General features: G+C 41.2%; 1 protein-coding gene across 9 annotated transcripts in view; it reads left to right on the plus strand.

The window, feature by feature from the left end:
- Positions 1-24,577, plus strand: part of Cpeb1 (cytoplasmic polyadenylation element binding protein 1) — a 97,678-nt gene that overhangs the window by 55,779 nt on the left and 17,322 nt on the right. For 7 of the 9 annotated variants that reach the window (XM_085683076.2, XM_085683075.2, XM_087901537.1 and 4 more), the window contains one exon: positions 15,614-15,802. In XM_085683076.2, the coding sequence (XP_085539202.1) occupies positions 15,649-15,802 (154 nt within the window). In that variant the 5' untranslated portion in view covers positions 15,614-15,648. Of the gene's footprint in view, positions 1-15,252; positions 15,385-15,613; positions 15,803-24,577 lie in introns of those variants that run through there. The other 2 variants (XM_085683074.2, XM_085683072.2) reach the window with 2 other exon arrangements.

The following is a 24,577-nucleotide window of genomic DNA, read 5'->3' on the forward strand; positions in this document are numbered from 1 at the left end:
GCCAAAACTTGATGCTGTCTTCATACTTCATACATCTGCTGTGGTGTAAACACGTGTATATTTTACCCTAGACAGTATAATATATAGTTCACTTCTGTTTGAGATTTACTAAAATGGGACAAAAATGTAAAATCTAAACATAATGTTTATTTTAAAGACTGTTAATAGGAACTAGTTTGGAATAATTTACAGAATTTATTGACGATTATTAAAAGTAGTTGATTAAAGTAATTCAATGATAGTATTTTTAATTATAGGAAATGCAAAAGGAGCTTAATATGCTGGATGCACCTGATCCCTAATGGCATAGATTAGTGATGTAGAAGGCAGTACTTTAACTATTCTAGCTGTCATGCATTGTCTGTATTTTGAACTCTTCTACCTGTTGGCACTCAGATTAACAACAAATCCTTCTCTAGAGTATGAATTTTTAGGGAGTTGCAGTTAATTCACTTTAGCCTTTTACGATTGGTTAACAGTGTCAAAGAGAAGGTTAAAAAGTAATCTGAGTCACTGAGCGGAGATGGTGCACGCCTTTAATCCCAGCGCTCGGAAGGCAGAGGCTGGTGGATCTCTGTGAGTTCGAGGCCAACCTGGTCTACAAAGCTAAAAAGAAACCTTGTCTCAAAAAAAAAAAAAAAGAAAAAGAAAAAGAAAAGGTAATCAGAGCCTGAAGATTGATTTTGATCTTAGTGAATCATTGAGAATATTGTTTAGGACCTTGACTACCATGAAACAGAAAGAGGTAATAGGGCTGGAGAGATGGCTCAGAGGTTAAGAGCATTGCCTGCTCTTCTAAAGGTCCTGAGTTCAAAGGACCTTTGAACACATGGTGGCTCACAACCATCTGTAATGGGGTCTGGTGCCCTCTTCTGGTCTGCAGGCATACACACAGACAGAATATTGTATACATAATAAATAAGTATTTTTTTAAAAAAAAGAGGTCCTAAAGTAAGGATAGGGTGAATTACTGAGGAGCAAGAATCTTGGATAGACATTAAAAGCAAATCCAATTTATCCCTCTGAGCCATCTCACCTGCCCTGTGAATCAAATTTAGAGTGGCGTTACTATAAAACCTTCACTACTCAAATTGTGGTTAGCAGACCAAAAGCACTGATAACTATTCAGTGTTAGTTATAGATGCAAACCTTAGATCCATCCTTGTGACATAAACATGTAGCCCCAGAAGTTGAATTAAATTGGGAGGCTCTTTGTGAGCCCTGGGGCTTGCCTAGGTTGACACAGCTAGACCCAACTCAAAAGAGCCAAATAAGTTCTTAAAAATACAACTGTATTAGCTTATAGAAATTTTTTAAATAATTTTTATTCTTTGAGAATCTTTTGTGCAGTGTATTTTGATCACCTCTTGACATCTCTCAGATCCAACCTATTTCTTCAGTCCACCCAGCTGCCCACCTTTAAAGTAGCCATCAAGTACTATTTTACTGCCCATAAGCTCTTCTATGTGTAGACTGCTAGAGGGAGTTTACCCTGCCAGGGAGTTCACTCTTAAAGAAAACTATCCATCTCCTAGGCAGCTATCAATTGCCAGTAGCTTCTCTTCTAGAGGTGGGACTTCATATCCATCTCACCTGTCCACACTGGAATTTTGTCTGTCCTGAGCCTGTGGAGTCTTGTTCATGCTATCTTAACTTTTGTCAATTCTTAGAGCCAATTGCCCTTCTGTGTTCATAAAACAGTTACAGTTATCTGCTACCTCTGGCTCTTAAAAAAATACCCTCTTCCACAAGGCCCCTTGAGCCTTGGGATGAAGAGATGTGTTATAGATGTCTTGTTTAGGATTGAGCATTCTTCAGTCTTTTTTCTCTATGCATCAGTCATTTGCAGGTCTCTATGTTGATCACCATGTACTGCACAAAAAGGCTTCTCAAATGAAGATTGAGAGATGCAATAATCTACGAGTATATTGACAAGTCAGAGTTTAAGTACTGAAAAGACACAGAGCACAGATTTTTCTTATTGTTACTATTTCTATAATTGTAGTGTAGATGCCATGAATTTCTAGGGAGTTGCAGTTAACTCACTTTAGCCTTTTACAATTGGTTAACTGCGTAAGAGAGAAGGTTAAAAAGTAATCTGAGCCGCTGGGCGGTAGTGGTGCACTCCTTTAATACCAGCACTTTAGGTACATTGTTTGCTTTCAGCCTGGTTCCTCTTCCATTTGTTTTAGTATCCATAGCCTTCTCTGTTTCTATTAACTGTGAAAGCAGAGAATCTTTATAACATTCAGCCTTAATGATGTCAAAAAGGAGAACCTCTAAGGCATTAAGGCACTGTTCTCTTTTCTTCTGCTTGACAGAGACCTAAGAATGTTACTTGTGGTGGACTCTAAGCAATTTGATGCTGAGTTTCTTTTAGTAGAGGTGCTATGAGAGACAGGTTCTCATGCTGAGGCTGGAAAAGAGCAGAGCTGTAACTGTGGTGCCAGGAGCCTCGGGACCAGTCTGTCTGTGGTTACATCTGCGAAGGGATATTCTACTTTAGGAACGTCTCTACATTTTTCTGTTGCTGTGACTTGAGCATCTGAGGCTGATTAATTTTTATTATAAAGAACAGAAGTTGGAATTGGAGAGATAGCTCAGCTGTTTAAAACTGGCTACTCTTCCAGAGAATGTAAGTTTAATTCTCAACACCCACATAGCAGCTCATAATCCTATAACTCCAGTACCAAGGGATCTGACATACTCATCTGGCTTCTGCAGACATAGGCAAGCATGTGATGCACAGGCATGCGTGTAGACAAAATATCCATACACATATTCATACATGTAAAAAATAAAGATGAAAAACCTTTTAAATGAATAGAAGTTGGGCTGTTGTGATAGCTTAGCAGGTAAACATGCTTGCTTCCAAATGCTGTCCTGAGTTTGATCCCTAGGACCCACATGGTGGAGCAAGAGAATCAACCCCCAAATCTTGTCCTCTGACCACATGCATGCATCCTCATCAAAAAGTACATGTAATTTATAAAATGTTTACTTGGCTTACAGTTCTAAAGAGGGGAAATCTGAGGTTGGTGCCAACATCTGGTGTCAATACCTGATGTCTGTAGTGTAACACGGTGCCAAGGATGCACTAGTTCCAGAATCTTTTCCTCTTACATATTCACCTAGGGAGCCTGTTGGCATCCTCTAGCTCAAAATAGGAATTTAGGTGTTACATTTAATTTGTTTATTTGGTTTTTTTGAGACATGTTTTCTCTGTTAAGTCCTGGCTGTCCTGGAACTTCACTCTGTAGAAACCAGGCTGGCCTCAAACTCAGAGATCTGCCTGCCTCTGCCTCCCCAGTGCTGGATTAAAGGCATGTGATACCAAGCTTGGCTGGAATTAAATTTCTAATACAATTTCTGTGGACACATTGAAACCATAGCCAGACTATGCCTATTTTGAATTAGTTTATTTCCTGAATATACTCAATTGTTCTGGAAATTGGGAAGAAAACTACAGAAAGTTAACAGTCTTTTTAAAAAGTGTGGAAGCCGGGCAGTGGTGGCACACTCCTTTCATCCCAGCACTTGGGAGGCAGAGAGAGATGGATCTGTGTGAGTTCGAGGCCAGCCTAGTCTATAAGAGCTAGTTTCAGGACATCTCCAAAGCTACAGAGAAACCCTGTCTTGAAAAACAAAACTAATAATTAAATAAATTTGTGTGTGTGTGTGTGTGTGTGAGAGAGAGAGAGAGAGAGAGAGAGAGAGAGAGAGAGAGAGAGAGAGAGAGAGAGAATGAAGTGACTGAGAGGTCAGAAGAAGCATCTGATCCCCTGGAACTGGAATTACAAATGGTGTGAGTTTCTTTGTGGGAACTGGGAACTGAATCCAGGACCTCTTCATCAATAGTCAATGTTCTTAATCACCTTACCAGCTCCTGGAAAAAATGTTTAAAGGGAAACAACATTTTAAATTTGAATTGACTTAAGCTTTTTTGGAAACTTTGTATAGATATAAAACCCATCTACTGGGAGCAGTTTTGTATATGAAGAAACTTCTAGGAGAAAGCATTTGAGATAGTTCAGAACATTGCTAGAGTAGGAATAACTTCGGTCTGCTGGGCACCGCTGGTCAATGTCTTTTCAATGCTTAAGTGGCTCTTAACAGATTATGAAGACTATCCTCTAATAAAAAAGGTCCAGGTGCCTGTGTGGCTTCAGATATAAATTTGAGAGGTTTAATTGATCTTTTATTCATTAAAATTAATCTTTTCTCATCAGTTCTTTTGATCCTTTATGTGGTAGCTTGTGCTATGTGTTTACGTCTCAGCTTTCCTCTTTTTTTTTTAACTTTTATTGATTCTTTGTGAATTTCACATCATTCATTCTATTCCCACTTATCTCCCTTTTTCTCAAATGTGCCCTCTGCCCTTGTAACCCACCCACAAAAAAACCAAATTCAAAAGAAAAACCAAAAGCCTATCAAAACAAAAACACAATAAAGAATCTTGTCATGGAAGCTTTAGTGTGGCCTCATGAGTCACACAGTTTACCCTTTAATCCATACATCTTTACTTGTAAATGTTCACTGCTATGAATCTTTGGCCTGCCTCCAGGCCTCTGGTTTCTGCTACACCACCATTATTGGGCTCTCACTAGGGCTCCTCTTAGTTATCCTTTTGTTGTCCTGTGTCATGGAAATCCTGCTGTTTTGGATTTGTAAATTCATCCTCTTCACATGCTCTAACAGTTCGTAGATGAGGTGGATGTTGGGGTGGGCTAACTCATAACCCTGGTTCTGGGCCCGGGTGGTAGCTGGGTTGGGCAGGTTGCCAGCTTTCCCTCATGGTCACTGCCCAGATGAACTCTGCAGCACTGCCTCTGCTAGCTCACCCAGTGCAGCCTACAGCAAAGAACTGGCCCAGTTCTCCTGCCCTTGGTTCCTCAGATCCTGTCCCGTTCACTCTTATCTCCAGAGCCAGCTCTACTGTTTTGCCCAGGCATAGTGCAGGGCCCTCTCTCCTGATCTTTGTAGGTGGTATACAGGGAGGGAGGCGGTGGAGTCAGTTCACTTGTGTTCCTGAACAAGTCAGCTCTAGTGTGCTGCCTAGACAGGAAGCAGAGGCTCCTTTCTCATGCACTGCCGTCAGTGAGAGTCAGGGCTAACTCACCTGCTGTTGTGATCCCAGGTGGTGGAGGAGGGTGTCTTTTCCTCACCCATGCCACCACATGGCAGACAAGGGGAATGGGGTTCAATTCCCCTGCTCTCATGCCCTCAGGGATGACTCACCTGTGTCCCTGACCACAGGGTCAGCTCTAGTGTGCTTCCCAGATGAGGTAGACACCTATAGTGAGGAGTAGGGGGCGTGAGCTCTCTTCTGAGAGAGGTAGGACCAGCTGACTTTTTACAATATCCAGCAAGGGGCAGGACCAGTGAAGGGCAGGGCTGACTCAGCACAGCCTGGTTCCAATGTTCCCTGTGCTAACACCGGCCATGGACATCAATCAGATCCAGACTCAGACATGGCCCTTGGCAGTAGCTTGAATCCAGATGCCATTATGACCCTGGTGGCACAGTCCCCTCAGATCAGCACCCCAAGGCCTGCAGCAGCATGGCCTCCAGAGCATCAACATGGTCCCAGGTTCTCAGCTTTCCTCTTAGTATGAGATGAAGAGTTGTAGCAGAAAAGGTACGTTTCCAGAAAAAAGATCAGGAAACAGCTAGGGAAGAGCTTTCTAAGTAAAATGGTAGTAGAGTGACCATGTCTCTCAGTTTATCTCATACAGATCATTTTGAATGTCACAGCCATAGTAGTATTAATATCTCCATTTCCCTTTTAAGTGCCCTGATGTGGGTAATCAGCTATATGGTCATTGTACGGGTCAAATGCTTTGTGCTAAACACTGTACTAGATAATTTCTTTAGTTTGCACAAAACATCTGAAAGGATAGCTGCTCTTACCACTTTACAGACCAGTATTCTGAAAGAGTTTTGATAAGGTCACGTGGTAGACCTAATGACCAGGCAAGATCTGTCAGTCTGCCAGAGCTGCTTGATTCATGGGTATGACCTCCTTTTTTTCTTTTCAAAATGGGGTTTTTCTGTGTAATCCTAACTATCCTATAACTTGGTCTATAGACAAGGTTGGTCTTAAACTCAGGGATCCACCTTTCTCTGCTTCTGAAGTGCTGGGATTAAGGTTATGCATCCATCACCACACATGGTCTAGCCTTCATTTTTTTAATCTAGTGAAAAATTCTATAGTGGTAGTATCATAGTTAGGGTTCCTATTGCTGTGAAAGAGATACCATGACCACAGCAACTCTTATGGGAAATATTTAATTGGAGTGTCTTACAGTTCCGAGGTTTATTTAGTCTATTATCATCATGGCAGGATATCACAGCATATAGGCAGACATGGTGCTGGAGGAGTTAAGAGTCCTATATCTTAATCTGCAGGAGACAGGAAGTGAACTGAACATCACACTGAGTGTAACTTGAGCAATGGAGACGTCTAAACCCACCCCCACAGTGACACACTTCTTCCAACAAGTCCATACCTACTCCAACAAAGCCATTCCTCTAATAGTGCCACTCACTGTGAACTTATGGGGGCCAATTACATCCAAACTACCACAGGCAATAAAAATTTTATGTGGAAGAAACCATGAGTTAATGAGTGCCTGAGACTTCTGGGGATGGGGTTAAAATTTTGCCACGTGTAGCTCTCCAGATTTGGGGTTCATATAACCCTTAGGACCTTTGGTAGTTTTGCAGGACCTCTTGCTCATGGCTGAGGTCTTTTTGGGTGGGGGAATAAGTAGTTCTATTGATCAGTACTGCCCAGATTTTCATTCCATAGATTTCAGGTGGGTCCTGAAATTTAGTATTTAAACAGTCTCCTAGTAATTCTGATAGTATAGATTTGCTGAAATTACTGACCCACCATACTGAGTAGCAAGAGCATAGCTGCTGAATACATATCCTTGCCTGAGGTGCAAAGTATCCATCTATACATAGATTCTCTAATTTTAGACATAGAAAGAGAATGGCTGCTTCTGGACAGTAGATGCCTTTCAGTTATGGTAGAGAGGGATAGAGACAAGAATAGGTACTTAAATGTGGATTGTTCTTAAAAGTTGATTATATTTTATTTAGGGTTTTTGTTTGTTTTTGAGAAAGGGTAGCCCTGTCTGTCCTGGAACTCACTATGTAGACCAGGCCAGTCTCAAACACATCCACTCACCTCTGCCTCCTGAGTGCTGGGATTAAAGGATTGCATCATCATGCCTGGCTTATTTTGTGTTTTGAAGTTCTTTTCTTCATATATGTATGTACATATCCAAGACAAACTCCTTCCTACACCTCCAAGACATGCCCCAACACATCCCCTTCATACTTTGTTTTTTGCTTTTTTTTTCCCTTCCTGTAAACCACTGAGTTTTAGTAGTGCTGCCTGTTGAAATAGTAACTGGTCTTGTTGGCTTGATCTTGTATGATCACTTTAATTATAGTGAGTTCATTAGTCAGTTGCCATGTCCAGCTAACATTTCATAGTACTCCTCTCCATTTTCTGACTTACCTTTTTCCTTTGGAGTTCCTGAGCCTTGAGAAGGAGATACTGATGTAGATATTCCATTTAGGGCCCAACATTTGGACCCTTGCATTAACTGCTACACACTACAGAAGATTCTCTGGTCAAGGTTGAGAGTAGCTCTATAAACATAATATTTAGAAAGCAGTTTGACTACATGTCCATTGAGCAACATTAGTGGATTTCCTCCTAGAGCCCATGACTTCTCGAACCATGAGCTTCAGAACGGGTTTAGAGTACCAGGCATGAATTCCCACCTATGGCACAGACATTAGATCCAATCAGAAAGTGATTGGTTACCCCATGTGGTGGTTTGAATGGTAATGCCCCCCATAGCCTTTAAATTTATGGTCATTAGGAAGTGGTGCTGCTTGAGAGAGATTAGGAAGTGTAACTTTGTTGGAGGAAGTGTATCATTGGTGGTCAGCTTTGGAGTTTGAAAAACTCAAGCCAAGCCCAATGTCTCTTCTGCCTTCAGATGCAGATACAGAGCTCTCAGCTACCATGTCTGACTGCATGCCACTATGCTCTCCCCCATGATGATAATGGACTAAATCTCTGAAACCATAAGCAAGTTCCCAAGTAAATGCTTTATGAGAGTTGCCACAGTCATGGTGTCTCTTCACAACAGTAGAACAGTGGCTAAGACAAGTATATTATCTTACAAAAAAATTAGGTTTCTGTAAGAGTTTATCATACATTCTTAGTTTTGGCTGCCCCTTCCAATATCTCTGTAACCTCTGTCCTATTTTACCAATGGGTATGTCTTGCTTGGCAGGTTAGTATTATAGTATTCAAGGTTCACTGCTGGGTAAGACGGATGAAGTTTCTCCCCCAGTAGCTTGGATAGCAACATTAAGTACTTTGAGGACTAGCCAGTGAGAAGTTTTTAGGTCAGTTCCAGCTTGACTTCTGTACTGCTGCAACCAAAGTGTGTTGTATCTTCAGCAAGAAAGAGTATTATTAGCTAGTTAAGGTGGGCAGCCAAAAACAGTGGTTTAAAAAAGAAAACTGTTGTTTTGGGAACCTATTTAACCAATAACTGGTAAAAAGTGTTGAAACTGGCACTAAAATTTTCATTTAATAACTCATGTATTCTAGTAGATTCATAGTCTATCCATGTGTTCCAACTCCTTGTTTTTATATTACATTTTAAATTTAGTTTACAAAGTAGTGCGTTCCCAAGAGTGGAGAGATGGCTCATAGCACTGACTGCTCTTCCAAATGATTTGCGTTTGAGTCCCAGCACCCACATATGGAGAAACAAACCATAACTCAAGTTCCAGAGGCTCTCATGCTCTCTTCTGGCCTCTTGTGGTACCAAGTATCCACATAGGCATTCAAAATACCCATACACATAAAATAAAATCTTAAATGTGATGATTTGAATAAGAATGACCTTCATAGGCCCATAAATTTGAATGATTTGTCACCAGAGAGTAGACCAGTTTGAAAGGATTAGAAAGATTAGGAGGAGGTGGAGAGATGACTCAGCAGTTAAGAGCACTGGCTGCTTTTCCAGAGGTCCTGAGTTAATTCCCAGCAACTACATGGTGGCTCACAACAGTCTATAATATGATCTGGTGCCTTCTTTTGGCATATAAGTATACATGCACAGCACTTATAAATCAGTATAAATTAAAATAAAAAAAAAAGATGAGGAGGTGTGGCCTTGTTGGCTTCAAAAGCCCAAACCAGGCCCCCTGTCTCTTTTTCTTCCTGTGGATCAGAATTATTAGATGCTATCCTTAGCTTTTTCTACAGCATACTCCTGTCTACTGCCGTGCTTTCTGCCATGATAATAATGGACTAACTAAGCCTGTAAGCAAGCCCTCAATTAAATGCTCTCTTTTATAAGAGTTGCCTTGGTCATGATGTGTTGTAAGTAGGTCGCTTGTTTGTTTCTCGATTGCTCACACAGAAACCATATTATTTGCAATACTGTTTGTCCAATAGCTTGAGTGTATTTCTGGCTAACTCACATCCTAAACTAACCCATCTCTATTAATCTGTGCATCGCCACATGACTGGGGCTTGTTGGGTAAAGTTGTGTCTGGCATCTGTTGGGGAGGAGACAGACGGACTAAGTGGCTTCTCTTTGACTCCACCTCCTTTTTCTCAGCATTCAGCTTAGTTTTCCCTGCCTAACTAAGTTCTACCTTGCTGTAGGCCAAGCCAGTTTCTTTATTCATAAACCAATAAAAGCAACACACAGAAAGACCTCCCACACCATTTCCCCTTTTCTTTTTAAACAAAAGGAAGGCTTTAACTTTAATATAGTAAAATTATACATAACAAAACAGATAACAAGTAAGAATTATAGTTACAACATTTACATCTACTTTATCTTTTATCATAACTAAGAAAAACTATAATTTTAACTGGTCTTCAACTCTATCAAAGACTCCAGAAGGATATAATATTAATACCTAAGTAAACAGGAAGTGCATTGTAAACAACTTCCAAAACTCTAGAATTGACAGACTTCTTGCTGCCTGGACCGTCACCCAAAGTTCTTCTGTACCATTGGGGCATCTATCTTCAGCCTACAGACCCATAGTATCCAGCAGACATTTTTATGAAGCAGAAAATTTCAAAGACATTTCAGCCCATATTGGCAGTTTGTCAGTCACTTTTGTTCTGTGTCCTGTAGAATGTCTGGCAGTCTCTTTCATGAAACAGGAACACTGAAGGATGTCTCACCTTCTTTAGGCAACTTTAGCAGTCATTTTATGTGGGTCCTGCATATCCAGGTCATCAAGCAGTCCATGCAAGAGCAGTCTTCTGCCCAAGTGACCAACCAACTCCATAAGGAGCCTCTTCAATGCCCATTATCTTATTGAAGTAATTGGTGCTGCCAAGAGCAGTTGTGTCTCACTGTCATGAAAAGTCCTAAGTTCTTAAACATTTTCAATGCCATATTCTGTAGTCTTTGAAAGGTTTGAAGATTATGTATCTACCTGAAATATTTTTCTATATATCTAGAAAGCCTAACATGACTACAAACCTGACCATTATAAATGAGTATCTATTAACCTATATGTCTTAATTATACATCACATTTCTAAATGAGCTGGACACAATACCTTAATCAAGATCAGAAATAAATATAACAAAATTGACCCTAAATTTGTATCAATAGAGCAAGATCCATACCAGTGAAAATCTCTATAGCATATCCCCCTTTAAATGTAAACAAACATTTATAAACAATATTTAGGAATATGGGCGTAGTTATCTCCAAACTGCTTCCTGCTGTTTGTTGGGCAAAGTAATTTTTGGGGGTGTTTACAGCAACCTTTCGGCGGGGGGTATCGTGGTCCATCAAACACTGGCAAGCGTTTTCAGGGGTAGAATTTGGAATGGGAAATCCCAACATCCTAACCTTTGTGGGTGTATACGGACAGCAGTAGGGCTCCCACCTAAACACATAAGTGTTCCCTTTTCTCACATCTTTGTCAGCACTTATTGTTTGATTTCTTGGTGATAGTCATTCTGGCTGGAGTTAGGTAGAATTTCAAAGTAGCTTTAATTTGTGTTTCCCTGGTGACTGATGTTGAACATTTTAAAAAAATACTTATTAGATGATGGGTGGGGTATCACACAACTTTAATCCTATCACTTGGGGGTAGAGACAGGTTAACCTTCGTGAGTTAGAGCTTCGTCTACAAGCAAGTTCCAGGCCAGCCAGGGCTGTACAGTGAGACCCTGTCCCAAAAATCAAACAAAGATAAACCAAATTATTAAAAAACACAGAAATGTCTGTTAACCGTTTGTATTTCTTCTTTGGGATCTCTGTTCAGTTCTATGACCCATTTTTTGGTTGAGTTGTTTTCTTGGTGTTTCATTTCTTGAGTTCTTTGTATATTCTAAATACTTAATCTTCTATCAGATACATAGCTGACATTCTCTGGACTGACTCTTCACTTAAACGAGAGTTTCCTTTGATAAACAAAAGCTGGTGAGTTTCATGAAGTTTTAATTGTTGATTACATTGACTGTACTTCTTGAGCAATCACAGTGCTATCCTTAAAGTGTACTCTATGCTTTTTCCTCTTGCAGCTTTTGATCTTAAGTTGAGGTTCTTGATCCATTTGGAGTTGATTTTCTTCTTTTACATGTATAGATCCGTTTTTTCCAGTGCCATTTTTCAAGATGGTGTCTTTTCTCTAGTGTGTATTTTTGGCATCTTTATCAAAAATCAGGTAGCCTTGTATCTGTGTCCTGTATTATTTTTTATTGATCAATATGTTTTTTATTATTGTGGCTCTGTAGTATGATGAGATCAGGTGTGGTGATACCTTTAGTAGCATTCTTTTATGCTCAGGTTTGTTTTTCCTTTCTAGGATCTCTTGTGATTCCATGTGAACTTAAAGATTGCTCTATTTTTGTGAAGAATGCCACTAGATTTTTTTATTGGAATTGCTTTCAATTTATAGGTTTCTTTTAGTAAGTAAGCCATTTTCACAATATTGATTTTTTTTTTCTAGTTCATGAGCATGGGATATGTTTCTGTCTTCTGATTCTTCCTCAATTTCTTTCAGAGTTTTATAGTTTTTATTTATGTGAGGTAGGGAGGAGAGAGATGACTTTCATATTCTTGATAGGTTTCTAACAAGTTTTTTGTTGTTGTTGGGTTTTTTGTTTTTGTTATTGTTATTTCTTTGTTTTTCAAGGCAGGTTTTAATCTGTGTAGTCCTGGCTTTCCTGGAACTCCCTTTGTAGACCAGGCTGGCCTCAAACTCACAAAGATCCGCCTGCTTCTGCTTCTGAGTGCTAGGATTAAAGGTGTGTGCCACCGTGCTTGGCTAACAGGTTATTTTTTAAAGATTATCATGAATGAGATTATTTCCTTTTACCTTTCCATTTTCATTGGTATCTAGGAAGACTAATGATTTTGTGTGTTAATTTTGTGTATTAACACTCTACTGCAAGTATTTGTTCTAAGAGTTTTCTGGTGGAGTCTTTGGATCTCATATGGAACCTTAACCATCTACAAGTAGTGCTGCTTTGACTTCTTCCTATTTTGTCCCCTTTATTTCCTTGTCTTCTGCTCTAGCTAAGACTGCTAGCACTGCACTGGATGAGAACAAAGCAGGTAAACATCATTTTCTTGTTCCTGATTTCAGTGGACATGCGTGGATTTCCCCCCATTTAACATAATGTTGGCTAGAGTTTGTTGTATTATGCTGAGCTATGTTCTTTCTACTTTTAGCTCGCTTGGTCTCTCTCTGTGTCGGTCTGTCTGTCTGTCTGTCTCTGTTTTTTTTGAGGCAGGGTTGCTTTGTGTAGCCCTGACTGTCCTGGACCTCACTCTGTAGATCATGCTGGTCTCAAACTCAGAGGTCTGCCTACGTAGGCCTTTCCTAGTGCTCTGAGTTTCTTTGGGACTGTTAATGTGAAGGGATGTTGAATAATGTCAAATTCCTTTTCTTTATCCATTGGGGTGACTAGGTGATTTTTATGTAATTTATAGTATTAACTGATTTAACCATATTAGAGTATCTCCAGAATAAACCCAATCTGATATTTTCTTGAAGTCAGTTTGTACCTTTATCATGTGTGTGTGTATTCATTTATGTATGTGTATATTACATATGATAATGATACACATGTGGAGATCAGAGGACAACTGTGTGAGTCAGTTCTTTTCTACTTCGTAGGTCTTGGAAATTGAACCCAAGTCATCAGGTTTGGTGGCAGTTGCTTTTATCTATTGAGCCATCTCATTGACCCAGGTGTAGCTGGCTTAAAAGGAAAAATTTTATTTTTATAATTAAAACATGAGTTAGTTTAAAAGTACAGCCTTAGCTCGGGGGAAGGGTAGACATGGGGAACCAGAGGCTAGTGTTTGGGGTGGGGACACCTTTAGTGTGGGTCAGCCTGTACAGTGATGAGAATACAGCTTTGACACACAGAGACAGGAAACAAGCAGGATATCTACAGCCAGACAGGAATAATGTGGATGGGTGACACAGCAGCACAGCTGTATAAAGAATCCTCCAAAGGAAGGAGTCCCTCCCACAAAGACACGTCCCCCTCCAGATCTTAATCTAAGTACACTCAGAGTGTGCTGCAGAAGACTGTCACCAGGCATCCCCTGTGTTAATAGCACTAACCCCACTGTCTTAACTGACTCAGAATCTGCCAGAACCAGTGCCAAGTTTTGATGTTTGCTATTACCTGCTTACTTTTCCGTGCAACACAGAAAAGAATAGGCAGATGGAGTGCTGCCAGCCAACCTTATAGAGGGGGAAGCAGCTTTGACCCTTCTGAGAAAGAAGGCATTGGGAAAATACTGATGTGGGGGCATAGATACATTGGGAAAGAGGAAATGACAGAAGCTCAAATAGTTGAATTTTGTTGCAATAAATGGTAGAGCTCAGGGGGTCATTGAAATAGATTCTTCACCTTGGGCAGCACCTCTGAAGAAAGCACAGCACTTAAGGATGTCAGTGAAACACATAGCTTGCTATCACCCTGAGAGATCCTGAAAAGACAAATATAGCCAGATGATGTGAGCTCTTGAGTGTTGACTACTGATTGAGCAGAAGAATAGTTCTCTAACAATAGCCAGGCAGTGGTAGCACTCGCCTTTAATCCCAGCACTCGGGAGGCAGAGGCAGACGGATCTATGTGAGTTCGAGGCCAGCCTGGTCTACAGAACAAGTTCCAGGACAGCTAGGATTATTACACAGAGAAATCCTGTCCCAAAAAGCTTTAAAAAAAAATAATAATTCTGGACTGGAGAGATGGCTCAGGGGTTAAGAGCATTGCCTGCTCTTCCAAAGGTCCTGAGTTCAATTCCCAGCAACCACATGGTGGCTCACAACCATCTGTAATGGGGTCTGGTGTCCTCTTCTGGCCTGCAGGCATACACACAGACAGAATATTGTATACATAATAAATAAATAAATATTTAAAAAAATAATTCTGAGATTGTTTCTCTTACTGTGATTTGTCGGATACTACTTTGGAAGTGTTTCCACTGTTTGTTCCTTTAGTTGCAAGGGAAAAAGGAAGAACTGGGCCCTAATGTCCACCGTGGCTAATATCTATCCTGTTGGTGTATAAGGGAGCCTGGGTAAAATAGATTATCCAGATCTCCCTTTGATGCGTGAGCTGTGGGCCAGGCCCTGTGAGCTGTACCTGGAACTGCCTGTTAAACCATGACCTCCCCTCCCCCAAGCTGGTCCCCTTTATCTGTGATAAACTGCTCCAGACAATCCCAGAGCACCAGGTGTTGTTCCCCAGGGTCCAAATATACAGTGTTTTTCTGATGGTTATCTCATTCCTCAGTGGTAAACACTGCTATGTCAGGGTGCTGCTCAGGGACCACTTGGAGCACATAGATCCTATTTATTTACTTACTTATTTTTGTTAGCAGAATTCAGAAGCTTCACATTGGGCTGCAAAGCCAGGGCTTAAGCCAGCAGCTGGAGAGAGTCCAGGACTGGAGCGTTTGGGGATTTGAGGTGGAGAGCAGAGGGAGAGAGGGAGTGGCAGGAGGGCAGAACAGTACAAGCTAGCAATTCACATTGCTTTGCCTTTAGCTTTGCTATCAGCAGAGTAGACTTCAGTTGTGCTAGAGGGCCACCTGGCCACCATTGCCGAGACTGGAGGGAGGGCGCTGCCTCACAACCCTGACTTAACCATATTGCACCGGACTATTCCAAGTAGCTCCCGTTCTCTCTTTCCCTTGGAGGCAAGTCTCCTCCCAGTCCCCTCCTGCTCCTCCCCCGTTCTGTGAGAGATGATGCGGTTCTCCATCGCTAGGCTCTGCCGACTGATGTCACTGGCAGCGGGAAGCATCAGCAGCCTGATCACATGCTACCTAGTCTGTAATGCAGATGGGATAGGGGTGTGTGGGGGGAAGGGGCTATATGGCAACTATTCTTGTTTGAACGCCTGCAGAAGAAGTACAGAGGCAGCAGCTGCAGCATCCAGCCAGCTTGGATGTCTTGCCTCTGAACCTGGGGAAACTATTATTGGTGATATTTATTGTTGATAGTGTTGAGGGGAAACAACCCTTAACTCTGGGGGTTTGTTTTGCTGTTCTTTCCAAAACAGACTTCCAGGACTCTGAAGAAGCTGTTACAAGCAGGATGCTTTTTCCCACCTCTGCGCAAGAATCTCCCCGTGGCCTTCCAGATGCAAATGGCTTGTGCCTTGGCCTGCAGTCACTCAGTCTGACTGGCTGGGACCGACCCTGGAGCACTCAGGACTCTGACTCTTCAGCCCAGAGCACCACACAGTCGGGTGAGTGCAAGGGAATGGGATGACTGGCTGGGGGAGGGGGACAAGTAGGGTAGTGAGCTAAGATACCAAAGCAACAGTTGTTCTGTTCCCCCTTTGCATCACTCCCCTATATACACGCTGTTTTGCAAGCGATGGTAGCTCTGAGTGTTGCAAGACAGATAAGGTCGCTGCTGGCAAAGGCAGATGCAGCTTTTCTAACTTGCCCTGGCAAATTCCCTGGAGTTATTAGTCTACACCTGAGGTGGCCCTGACAAGGGTCTCCAAGGTTACAACCTTTTGCAGATATGATCCATCTAAGCCCCTGGTGCCAGGCCTGTCTTAGAGATGATGAAGCAAAACACTTTTAGGTGGGGGAGGGGACTTAAGAGACTGATGGCTGGATGACCAGATTCTGTTCAGTGGTTTTAAAACTAGAGAGCTATATGTGACAGTTGGGTAGCCCTGAGTCATAGCAAAGATGATTAACTGAGCAGTTTTATTTGAATTAATATTAGGATTGCATTAACATTAGGTTAAGAGCAATTGATCCTGGAAAGGGGCTGACTAGGAGGGAGGGTAGGGTAACTCCCATTTATAGAGAGGACATAGGTGGTCCTCTCCTCTCCTCCGGCTCTGCCTTGTCTGTTTGTTGAAGGTTACTAATAGATGAGGGGCCACTCCCCTTTAGGATCCCTTGTCTTCTGGGTTTTGGATTAATGAAAACAGATTACAGGGAGTTCTTGACATACCTTTGAACTACTTATGGTCAGACCTTCCCATTACATGTTTATTCCCTTCTTGTGATACATAGGGAATATTGGCCTGATAAAAACCTTAAGATTGTCCAGGAAGAATCGTGAACTTAAATGCTACAGTATTACTCAAAATCGATATATTTTACTTTAAGTTGTGTCATAATACAAAAATATTAGCAGCTTCTGGAGGAAAAGGGGAAATGGGGGACTGGGTACCTGTAGGCACTGCTGTTGCTACTGGCAGTGGAGCACACTAAGCCTGCTGTCCTTTCGGATAACCTCCCCAGTCTAGGACCAGCAGTCCTGACAGCAAGGTGCTGCTATATTGATTTCTCTGGCCTCCACCCTATTTGATGCAGGTGTTTTTGTTTGTTTGGGGATTTTTCCCCTTTGGTTTTGTTTTGTTTTTACAATGGCTTTGCAGAGTCTGAGACTCTTAATGTCTGTTAGACATTTTAATGCCCATTTATTTTGGTAAAATGCTTTGGAGAAGAGGAATGTTGATTTTTTTTTTTTAATTGGCTTGTGGGTAGGATCTCTTGAAGGTAGAGTTATCGTGAGTGCTACCTGCTTTTTACCTAACGCCAGCTTTTTTGGAAAGGTTGATCACTATCCTGTTTCCTAGACCAAGAAATGTGTCACCATTCACTGTCCTTTGCTTTGGAGACCACATTATGTTCCTTTATCTGTTCTTTGAAACAAGCCTTGTCCTTTCTTTACTCCCACAGGATCTGAGCAAAAGAAGAACTCACACGAGAAATGAGCCCCTGTGTGTGGTCATCAGTGTCTGATTTGTGCTGGCATCAGATTGGGGTGTGGCCCTTCTTTGGCTCTTGTTTTTCTTAGCTGTAAAGTTGGCTTCTGAAATAAAACTTCAGGCCCATAGAAATTTAGATGTGTCCATCTTGAGGCTTAGAGAGCCTGCTCTAACAGCTAAACAGTAAGGTGATTGCTCAGGAATGAGCTGGGCAGTGTAACTGCAGGATGTTGTCTCACAAAAGCAAGAAAAGAAGAAAAGTTGGGTCTAGGCATAATTCTGTCAGCTTTCCTACTCTCTGAAGAACCTAGTCTTACAGCTGCTGGTCTCAAAGGTGGGGGGGGGGGTTCTTCACTTTCCATCTCAGCACTTTAGTGATAAATATTACATCACTTTGTGAATCGGGGAAGGAATGCAGTCTGAACTTCTGAATTTGTGAAGACCTGAGACCGGCCCCTTGCTGTGAGGGCAAGGTTAGCATGGATAATCTCTTGCTTTCTGGGGCTCAAAGACACACCCATCCCTCATCTTCATGCAGTGTTTTCCTTTAGGAGCTGTGATGATAGCCTCCTTTTCCTAAGCTTTGTGCCTTCGTGGAAAGCCCAGATGAGGGTGCCATCTCCTAGAGTAGGATGGAGCCCTCCCACCAACCAGCTGCAGTTCCAGATCGTGCACCCTTGCCAGTAATGCAGGAACACTCAGCCCACATTCCAGTGCCCACACTGCCTTCCCATCTGAAAACCGACTACTCAGTTTCTTGAGGAAGGGAGGAGATAGTTCAGTAGCTTCAGGAAATCGTAGTTATACTTGAAAGCAGCCTGGTATGCTACTGCCTCTGTGTGGAACCAGTGTGCAAGCTTATTGCTTAGATTCTGGTCAGTTTTACTTTCTCCAGTAAGTTGTAGCCTCATAACTCACTGACTTTACCACTTTGAAGTATTTGACAGTGCATTGGGCAAGGTTGGAGAGTAGGGCTCATGACAGAAAATCTTGACTATAAATTCACTCAGTAGACATTAAGCACCAGCTATATGCCAGGAGCTGATTTGGGCACTGAAGGTGCATCAGTGGATAGGATAAAATCATTGCCATTAAGAATCTCTAGGGCTGATTAGTTGGCTCAACAGGAAAAGGTGCTTGCCACCAAGCCTGACAACTGAGCTTAATCCCTGAGATCCACATCGTAGAAGAAGAGAGCCAACTCCCAAAAGTTGTTTTCTGACCTACACACACATGTATGCATGAGCACACAGAAAAAAATAAATGGAATTTGAAAAATTTTTAAAAGATAATTACTGTGACTATCAAAAAGGAGAAGTCCTTTAATAGAATGTCACAGTTGCAGATGCTTCTTTGGTATCCTGGGATAGGGAATGGAGTGACAAAATAGCTACCTTATATCGATTTTTTTTAATGCTAGCACATCACATGATTTTAATGCTTGCACAGATGATGAAAAAGGCTCACAGAAGTTGCAAAATACCCAAAGTGATGTACCTATTAGTAGGCTCAGCATCCCAAACTTGGTGTCTTTTGTTCTGAAACTCATGTTCTTCCTGTTAAACCCCTTTCTTGTGACAAGAACCTTACCTGTTAGACATGCAGACTTTAACCTCATGTAGTGCAGGGGCTATGTAGCCAAAGGTGATGTGCTCCCTTGATGAAATCTCTTAAGGTGAGGTTTCCCGACAGACAGTTCCCACCTGCTTTCCACCTTTGGTCTCAGTTCATCGGCTTAGCCACCCACTGGATTTGTCTTTTTGTCTTTCCCCTATGACTCCTCTGTGTGCAGCATTACTCAGCAGGAGAGTGAGTGACTTTGAATCTACCTGAGGGACCTGAAAAAAAGAACTCTTAATGACCACTTTGTACAGAAGCCCAGTGGGCAAGCGAGATGCTCAGCCTAAGGATGCCAGAGGACATGTCCTGTCTATTCTGATTCTCTTAGAAGTCTCATGGGATTAACCTGGTCACCGTCTTTAGTTTCCGTACTGTGAAGGAGTTGAATGGAATGTTCCTGTGTTTGTGTCATTTACAGACCTCCCCAGTGATCCACGGGTTAGATCAGCCTGCTATGGCACAAATGTCTTTGGCATTTTTCTCTGCTCTCCCAACCTTTTTTTTAACAGTGTTTATGAGGCAGCGTTCAAAAATGGGTTAGGCTTCTATGTGGAATATGGACTGCCTGGGCCCAAATCTGCATGAGTTCTCTACAAGCAGCCTTTAGAACTAAGAGTACATATAGGAAAGACTTTCAGTACACAGCTATGTTTTAGGTTGGAAAAAATGGCTCCTGGTCTAGATGATCTGTGACTACTCTTAACCAGATAAAAGGCATTTGATGATGGCATCCTGAACCCAATCCCACTTCAGCTGTGAGCTTGAGCTGATAGGTGTGTCTTGCTGTACAGGCATCCAGTGCCAGTCCCTGCTGCTGTTGCCAGTGCTGCCATCAGAACTGGGCACCTCAGACTCTTAGAGAGTGAGGCTTCAGAAACTTCCAATAATGACTCAGCTGAAAATCCAGGGACCTGGCATAGAGAGAAGGGTGAAAGTATGGAAAGTTAAAAATCAGTCTAAAAATATTACTGCTGATTTAGTCTCTTCTCCTCTGAAATGGCATTAATGAGTTGGAACCTTCTGCCAGAATGGGTTGTAAAGGGACAGTCAGGTTACTTAAGGGCATCTGACTTTGGGTCACAGTTTCCAGAAACTTGGCTCATTCTGTGGCCTGAAGGAGACCTCAAACCAGCTCAATTCAGATTCTTACCTATTATTTACATTCGTTCTCTCCCCACTGCTTCATCAGCTGTGCGTTTGCTCTATTTGTATTGTGTATAAACATTCTTTGTGAACTATTAAAAATATAAGTGTGTTTACCTAGATTTGTCTATGACAAAATAGTAATGAACTTTGGGCAGTTTAAATTACAAATTTGTCCTTTGCCCAGTGATACAATAATGCCTTTTTGTGTATGTGCAGCCTTATCCTGTAATGTCTGAGCCATCTCTCCAGCTCCTTTTGGAGCAACTGTCTTGCCTTTTTTTAAACATATATCTACCTGAAGCAGTAGGCCTTAGCTTTCTTTGTTTCTGTTCAGTGTGAGCTTTATACAATATGCAGCTAGTTCTGGCCATCACTTTCCTAAAAGTATTATATTCCTTGTCATTTTTTAAAATATTCTTTATTGTTCACAGTACTGTGTTTCTCTGCCTCTCTCATTCTCCCTCCACTCCCACACGGTGTTTTTAGAAATTAGACTCTTCGTGAAATGTCCTGTATAGTCACTTTGGCTTCTTACATCTTTCAGTGTTAGTCTTCAATTATGCTGTAAGAGTTTTATTTATAAACTTCAATCTTTAAATTAAGGTAAAATCATTTCTTATGAAGCATGTTTGGGTGCAGTAAGGGGAGTAATTAGAAACTTAAAAGAAACCTAGGTGTTTTTCTTTTCTTTTTTTTTAAGATTGCAGTTTTCAAAGCTTTAATGTATATATGCAGACCTTACAGGAATCTTGTTAAACTGCAGTTTTTGATTCAGACCTCAACTAGTATCTAAGATGCATTTTAGTGAGTTCTTATAATAACCATAACTAAGTCTTGAAACCTCTTTTAGGTCCCCTGCACTTCTAGTAGGTGAGATTGCCCATCTGTGGTTAATGATCTTAAATGATTTGAACAAAAAGGAGGTGGGCCAAGGACATGAAAATAAGGAAACATGAAGTCCTGACAATGCTTTAGCTAGTAAGTGATGCACTTCAGAAGATGGAACTTGGAGTCAGAAATATCAGACTCTGCTCTGCTACTATATACATGTGCATTGCTAACCTCAAAACTAGTTTTCTTTGCTAAGATGGGCTAATACATTTTAGAATTTAGGCAAAGATTAATAGCTACCCAGAGTACTTCTGACATGTGGTTGATTTTCGGTACATGGAAAAGCTGCTATTAGTAGGAACTTGACTGAACTTGGTCCAGATCATAAAATAGATGACTGGCCATCTCTGGAGAAAGTGGAGTTCACTAGTGTGGTAGGCCATTTTCTATTCAGATAGGGTTGTTACATAGTGGAAGATTTCTGTGTTGTTGTTGTTTGAGACTGGGTCTCACTATATAGCTTTGACTGCCTTAGAGCTTGCTTGTAGATCAAACTGTCCTTGAACTCAGAGAAATCTGCCTGCCTGGCCTCCAAGGACTGGGATTAAAGGAGTATGCCACCATGCCAGTCTTTGTAGTAGATCTCTACTACCTATATAGAAGATTTCTATAGGTATGATTCCTGTTGTTGATAATGTTAATTTACAAGAGCCCCAAGATACTAACAGATTGTATGTTAGCTGAGGTAGATAGAATTGTAGCTAGTGAAAACATGTGTCAATACAAGTGAATATAAACTGGAGTGAATGAGTAGAGTCACTTTTAATGGCTACCATGTTGGTTTTGGCTCTTTCCCATCCATTTAAAAAACAAAGCAAAATCACTTTAGGTAAATGCATAGTTTCCATAGCCAATTCTTGTCGTTAGTGTCCCTAGATATAACCCATTAGTCTAGTCATTCTCGTGGGCATTTTTTTAAAGTTTTATTTATTCATTTATTCATTTATTTATTATGTATACAACATTCCTTCCATGTATGCTTGCATGCCAGAAGAGGGCGCCAGATCTCATTATAGATGGCTGTGAACCACCATGTGGTTGCTGGGAATTGAACTCAGGACCTCTGGAAGAGCAGTCAGTGCTCTTAACCTCTGAGCCATCTCTCCATCCCCCTCGTGGGCATTTTTTAAATTTATTTTATGTGCAGTGATGTTTTGCCTACATGTTTGTCTGTGTTGAGGTGTCAGATACCCTGGAACTGGGTTACAGACAGTTGTGAGCTGCCATATATATGCTGGGAATTGAATCCAGGTCCTCTGGGAGAGCAGTCAATGTTCTTAACTACTGAGACATCTCTCCAGCCTTGCTTTTCTTTCTTTCTCCTTCCTTCCTTCCTTCCTTCCTTCCTTCCTTCCTTCCTTCCTTCCTTTCTTTCTTTCTTTTGGGGGTGGGGTGCATATTGCTTTGTGCTATATGATGATGCAGTAACACAGATCTGACCTCAAAGGAAATAGAGGTATTTTATTTTAGAGCCCAGTATGAATGAATGACTATGGCCTGGGAATGCAGATTAAGGTTACCCCAAATACATTCTCTGGTAACATTCTTATGACATTTTTATATCATCAAAACAAAAGACAGTCATAAGTTAAGGCACCTTAAAGACACACCAGTGATAGTCAGTTGTAGTGATACATGCTTTAATCTGAGCGCTTGTCCATCAGAGACAGGAAGATCACTAGTTGAGACCAGCCTGATATACTTGGACAGTTCTAAGCCAGCTAGTGCTACGTGGTTGAGACCCTGTCTCAAATAAATAAATGAACTGGTTGAAATGCTAGGTAGATAAATTACAGCAGAGCCAGAAGTTCTCTGCTACATACTTTAGATGTTACCTGATGACATTCTTAGCCTTTGGGGATAGTGGAAGCCAAAGGCTTTTTGCACAACCCCAAAAGATTTCTCTTAAGATTTATTTGTGTGTGTATGTGTGTATGTATGTGTTTGTGTGTGTGTATGTGAGAGAGAGAGACAGAGAGACAGACACCTAATGCGTTCAATTAGGATTATTTACAGGATATGGGTACCTTAGTTTACCAATGGTTCCATTGCTGAAGAAAATGTTACTCCTCTATCAACTACACATAAATCCTTAGGGAGGGGGTGATCTGAAACTTTTAAGGTACTTTTTTGCCAGGCAGCACCTAGTTATTTTCTCAGCGCACTTCCTCAGCATCATTCTTTCCTTCCTCCCTGTCTACTTGGCAAGTACTTCACCGACTCAGATTCTTTCAACACCAGGAAGAACCAAGTTGTTATCATCGTAGTTGGCTCTTTTATGATTTTTTTTTATTTTATATGTGTATTTTTCCTGCATGTATATATGTGTATCACATGCATGTCTGGTATCCACAGCGGTCAGAAAAAGCTATATCAGATCCCTTGGAATTGGAGTTGCAGATGGGTCCTGGGAACTGGACCTAGGTCCTCTGCAAGAACAGCCAGTGCTTAACTTCAAGTTATCTGTCCAAACTCCTCCCCCCCTTTTTTTTATTTGATTGCCCATTGTTGACCACCCTAAGCTTGTTTTTGTAAAATGTGAAGAAGAAAGTGGTCCTCTAGGGCAGCAGTTCTCAACCTCTGTGTTACAACCCCTTTGGAAATTAAACAACCATTGCACTGGGGTCACCTAGTACCATCAGAAAACACAGATATTTACCTTACAATTCATAACAGTAGCAAAATTGCAATTATGAAGTAGCAACAAAGCTAATCTTATGACTGGAATTACCCCAACATGAGGACCTGTATTATAAGGGATGCAGCATTAGGGAGACTGAGAGCCACTGCTCTGGGACATTAATACCATTTCAGTAACTGACAAGCATAATGACCTATAAATTGAACAATATTTTTTGCCAGGCTTTACAAGACCAGGGAAGAAGCTAAAATCTTCTTGTCTCTTGCCAATTTGAAGCATAGACTCAGGAACTTGGATGACTTTCAGTTATTTCAGACAGGAATTTGATAAAAGATTACTTGAAGTTTATCGAGGATGTTTTTTGTGATGGGTGTCAGAATAGAAGCATTTTGAGACATTTAGTTCCAGTATACAGTTAAAGTAATAGTACTTGAAAACCACTTTGAAAGGTCTAAGGTGAAAGAATGTTCCCCTGAAAAGCAAGATAATAAACTAGCTCCTTTGTGGAATTATATTTGGCTCCCTGAGAACCATAGATGCTACCCATACTAAAATAAAAACAACTGACCACAGACTGGTGAAATGTCTCCTTGGGTAAAGGCACTTGTCACCCAAGCCTGGGTGTCTTGAAATCGATCCTTGGAATCCACATAAAGTTGGAAGGAGAGAACCACAAAATTTGTTCTTAGACGTCATGGCATGTGTACCCACATGTATGTCATACACTCACACATACACTGCCATTTGTCACACACAGCATGTGTCCCTACTCATATATTACATACACACATACACTAGCAATAACAGTAACAATAGTAGTATTAAAAGACGATTGTATACAGAGAAAGTTCCAGAACAGCCAGGACTGTTACACAGAAAAAATCCTGATTTGAAAAACAAAAATGGGAAAGAAAAAAAAAAAGACTTGGATTGGTTAAGATGTGAAGGGACTTGTCACTGATGATGGGAATGACATTTTTAAATAT

Source organism: Myodes glareolus, chromosome 24 (genome assembly GCF_982192425.1).
Source record: "Myodes glareolus chromosome 24, mMyoGla1.1, whole genome shotgun sequence".
Lineage (NCBI taxonomy): Eukaryota > Metazoa > Chordata > Mammalia > Rodentia > Cricetidae > Myodes > Myodes glareolus.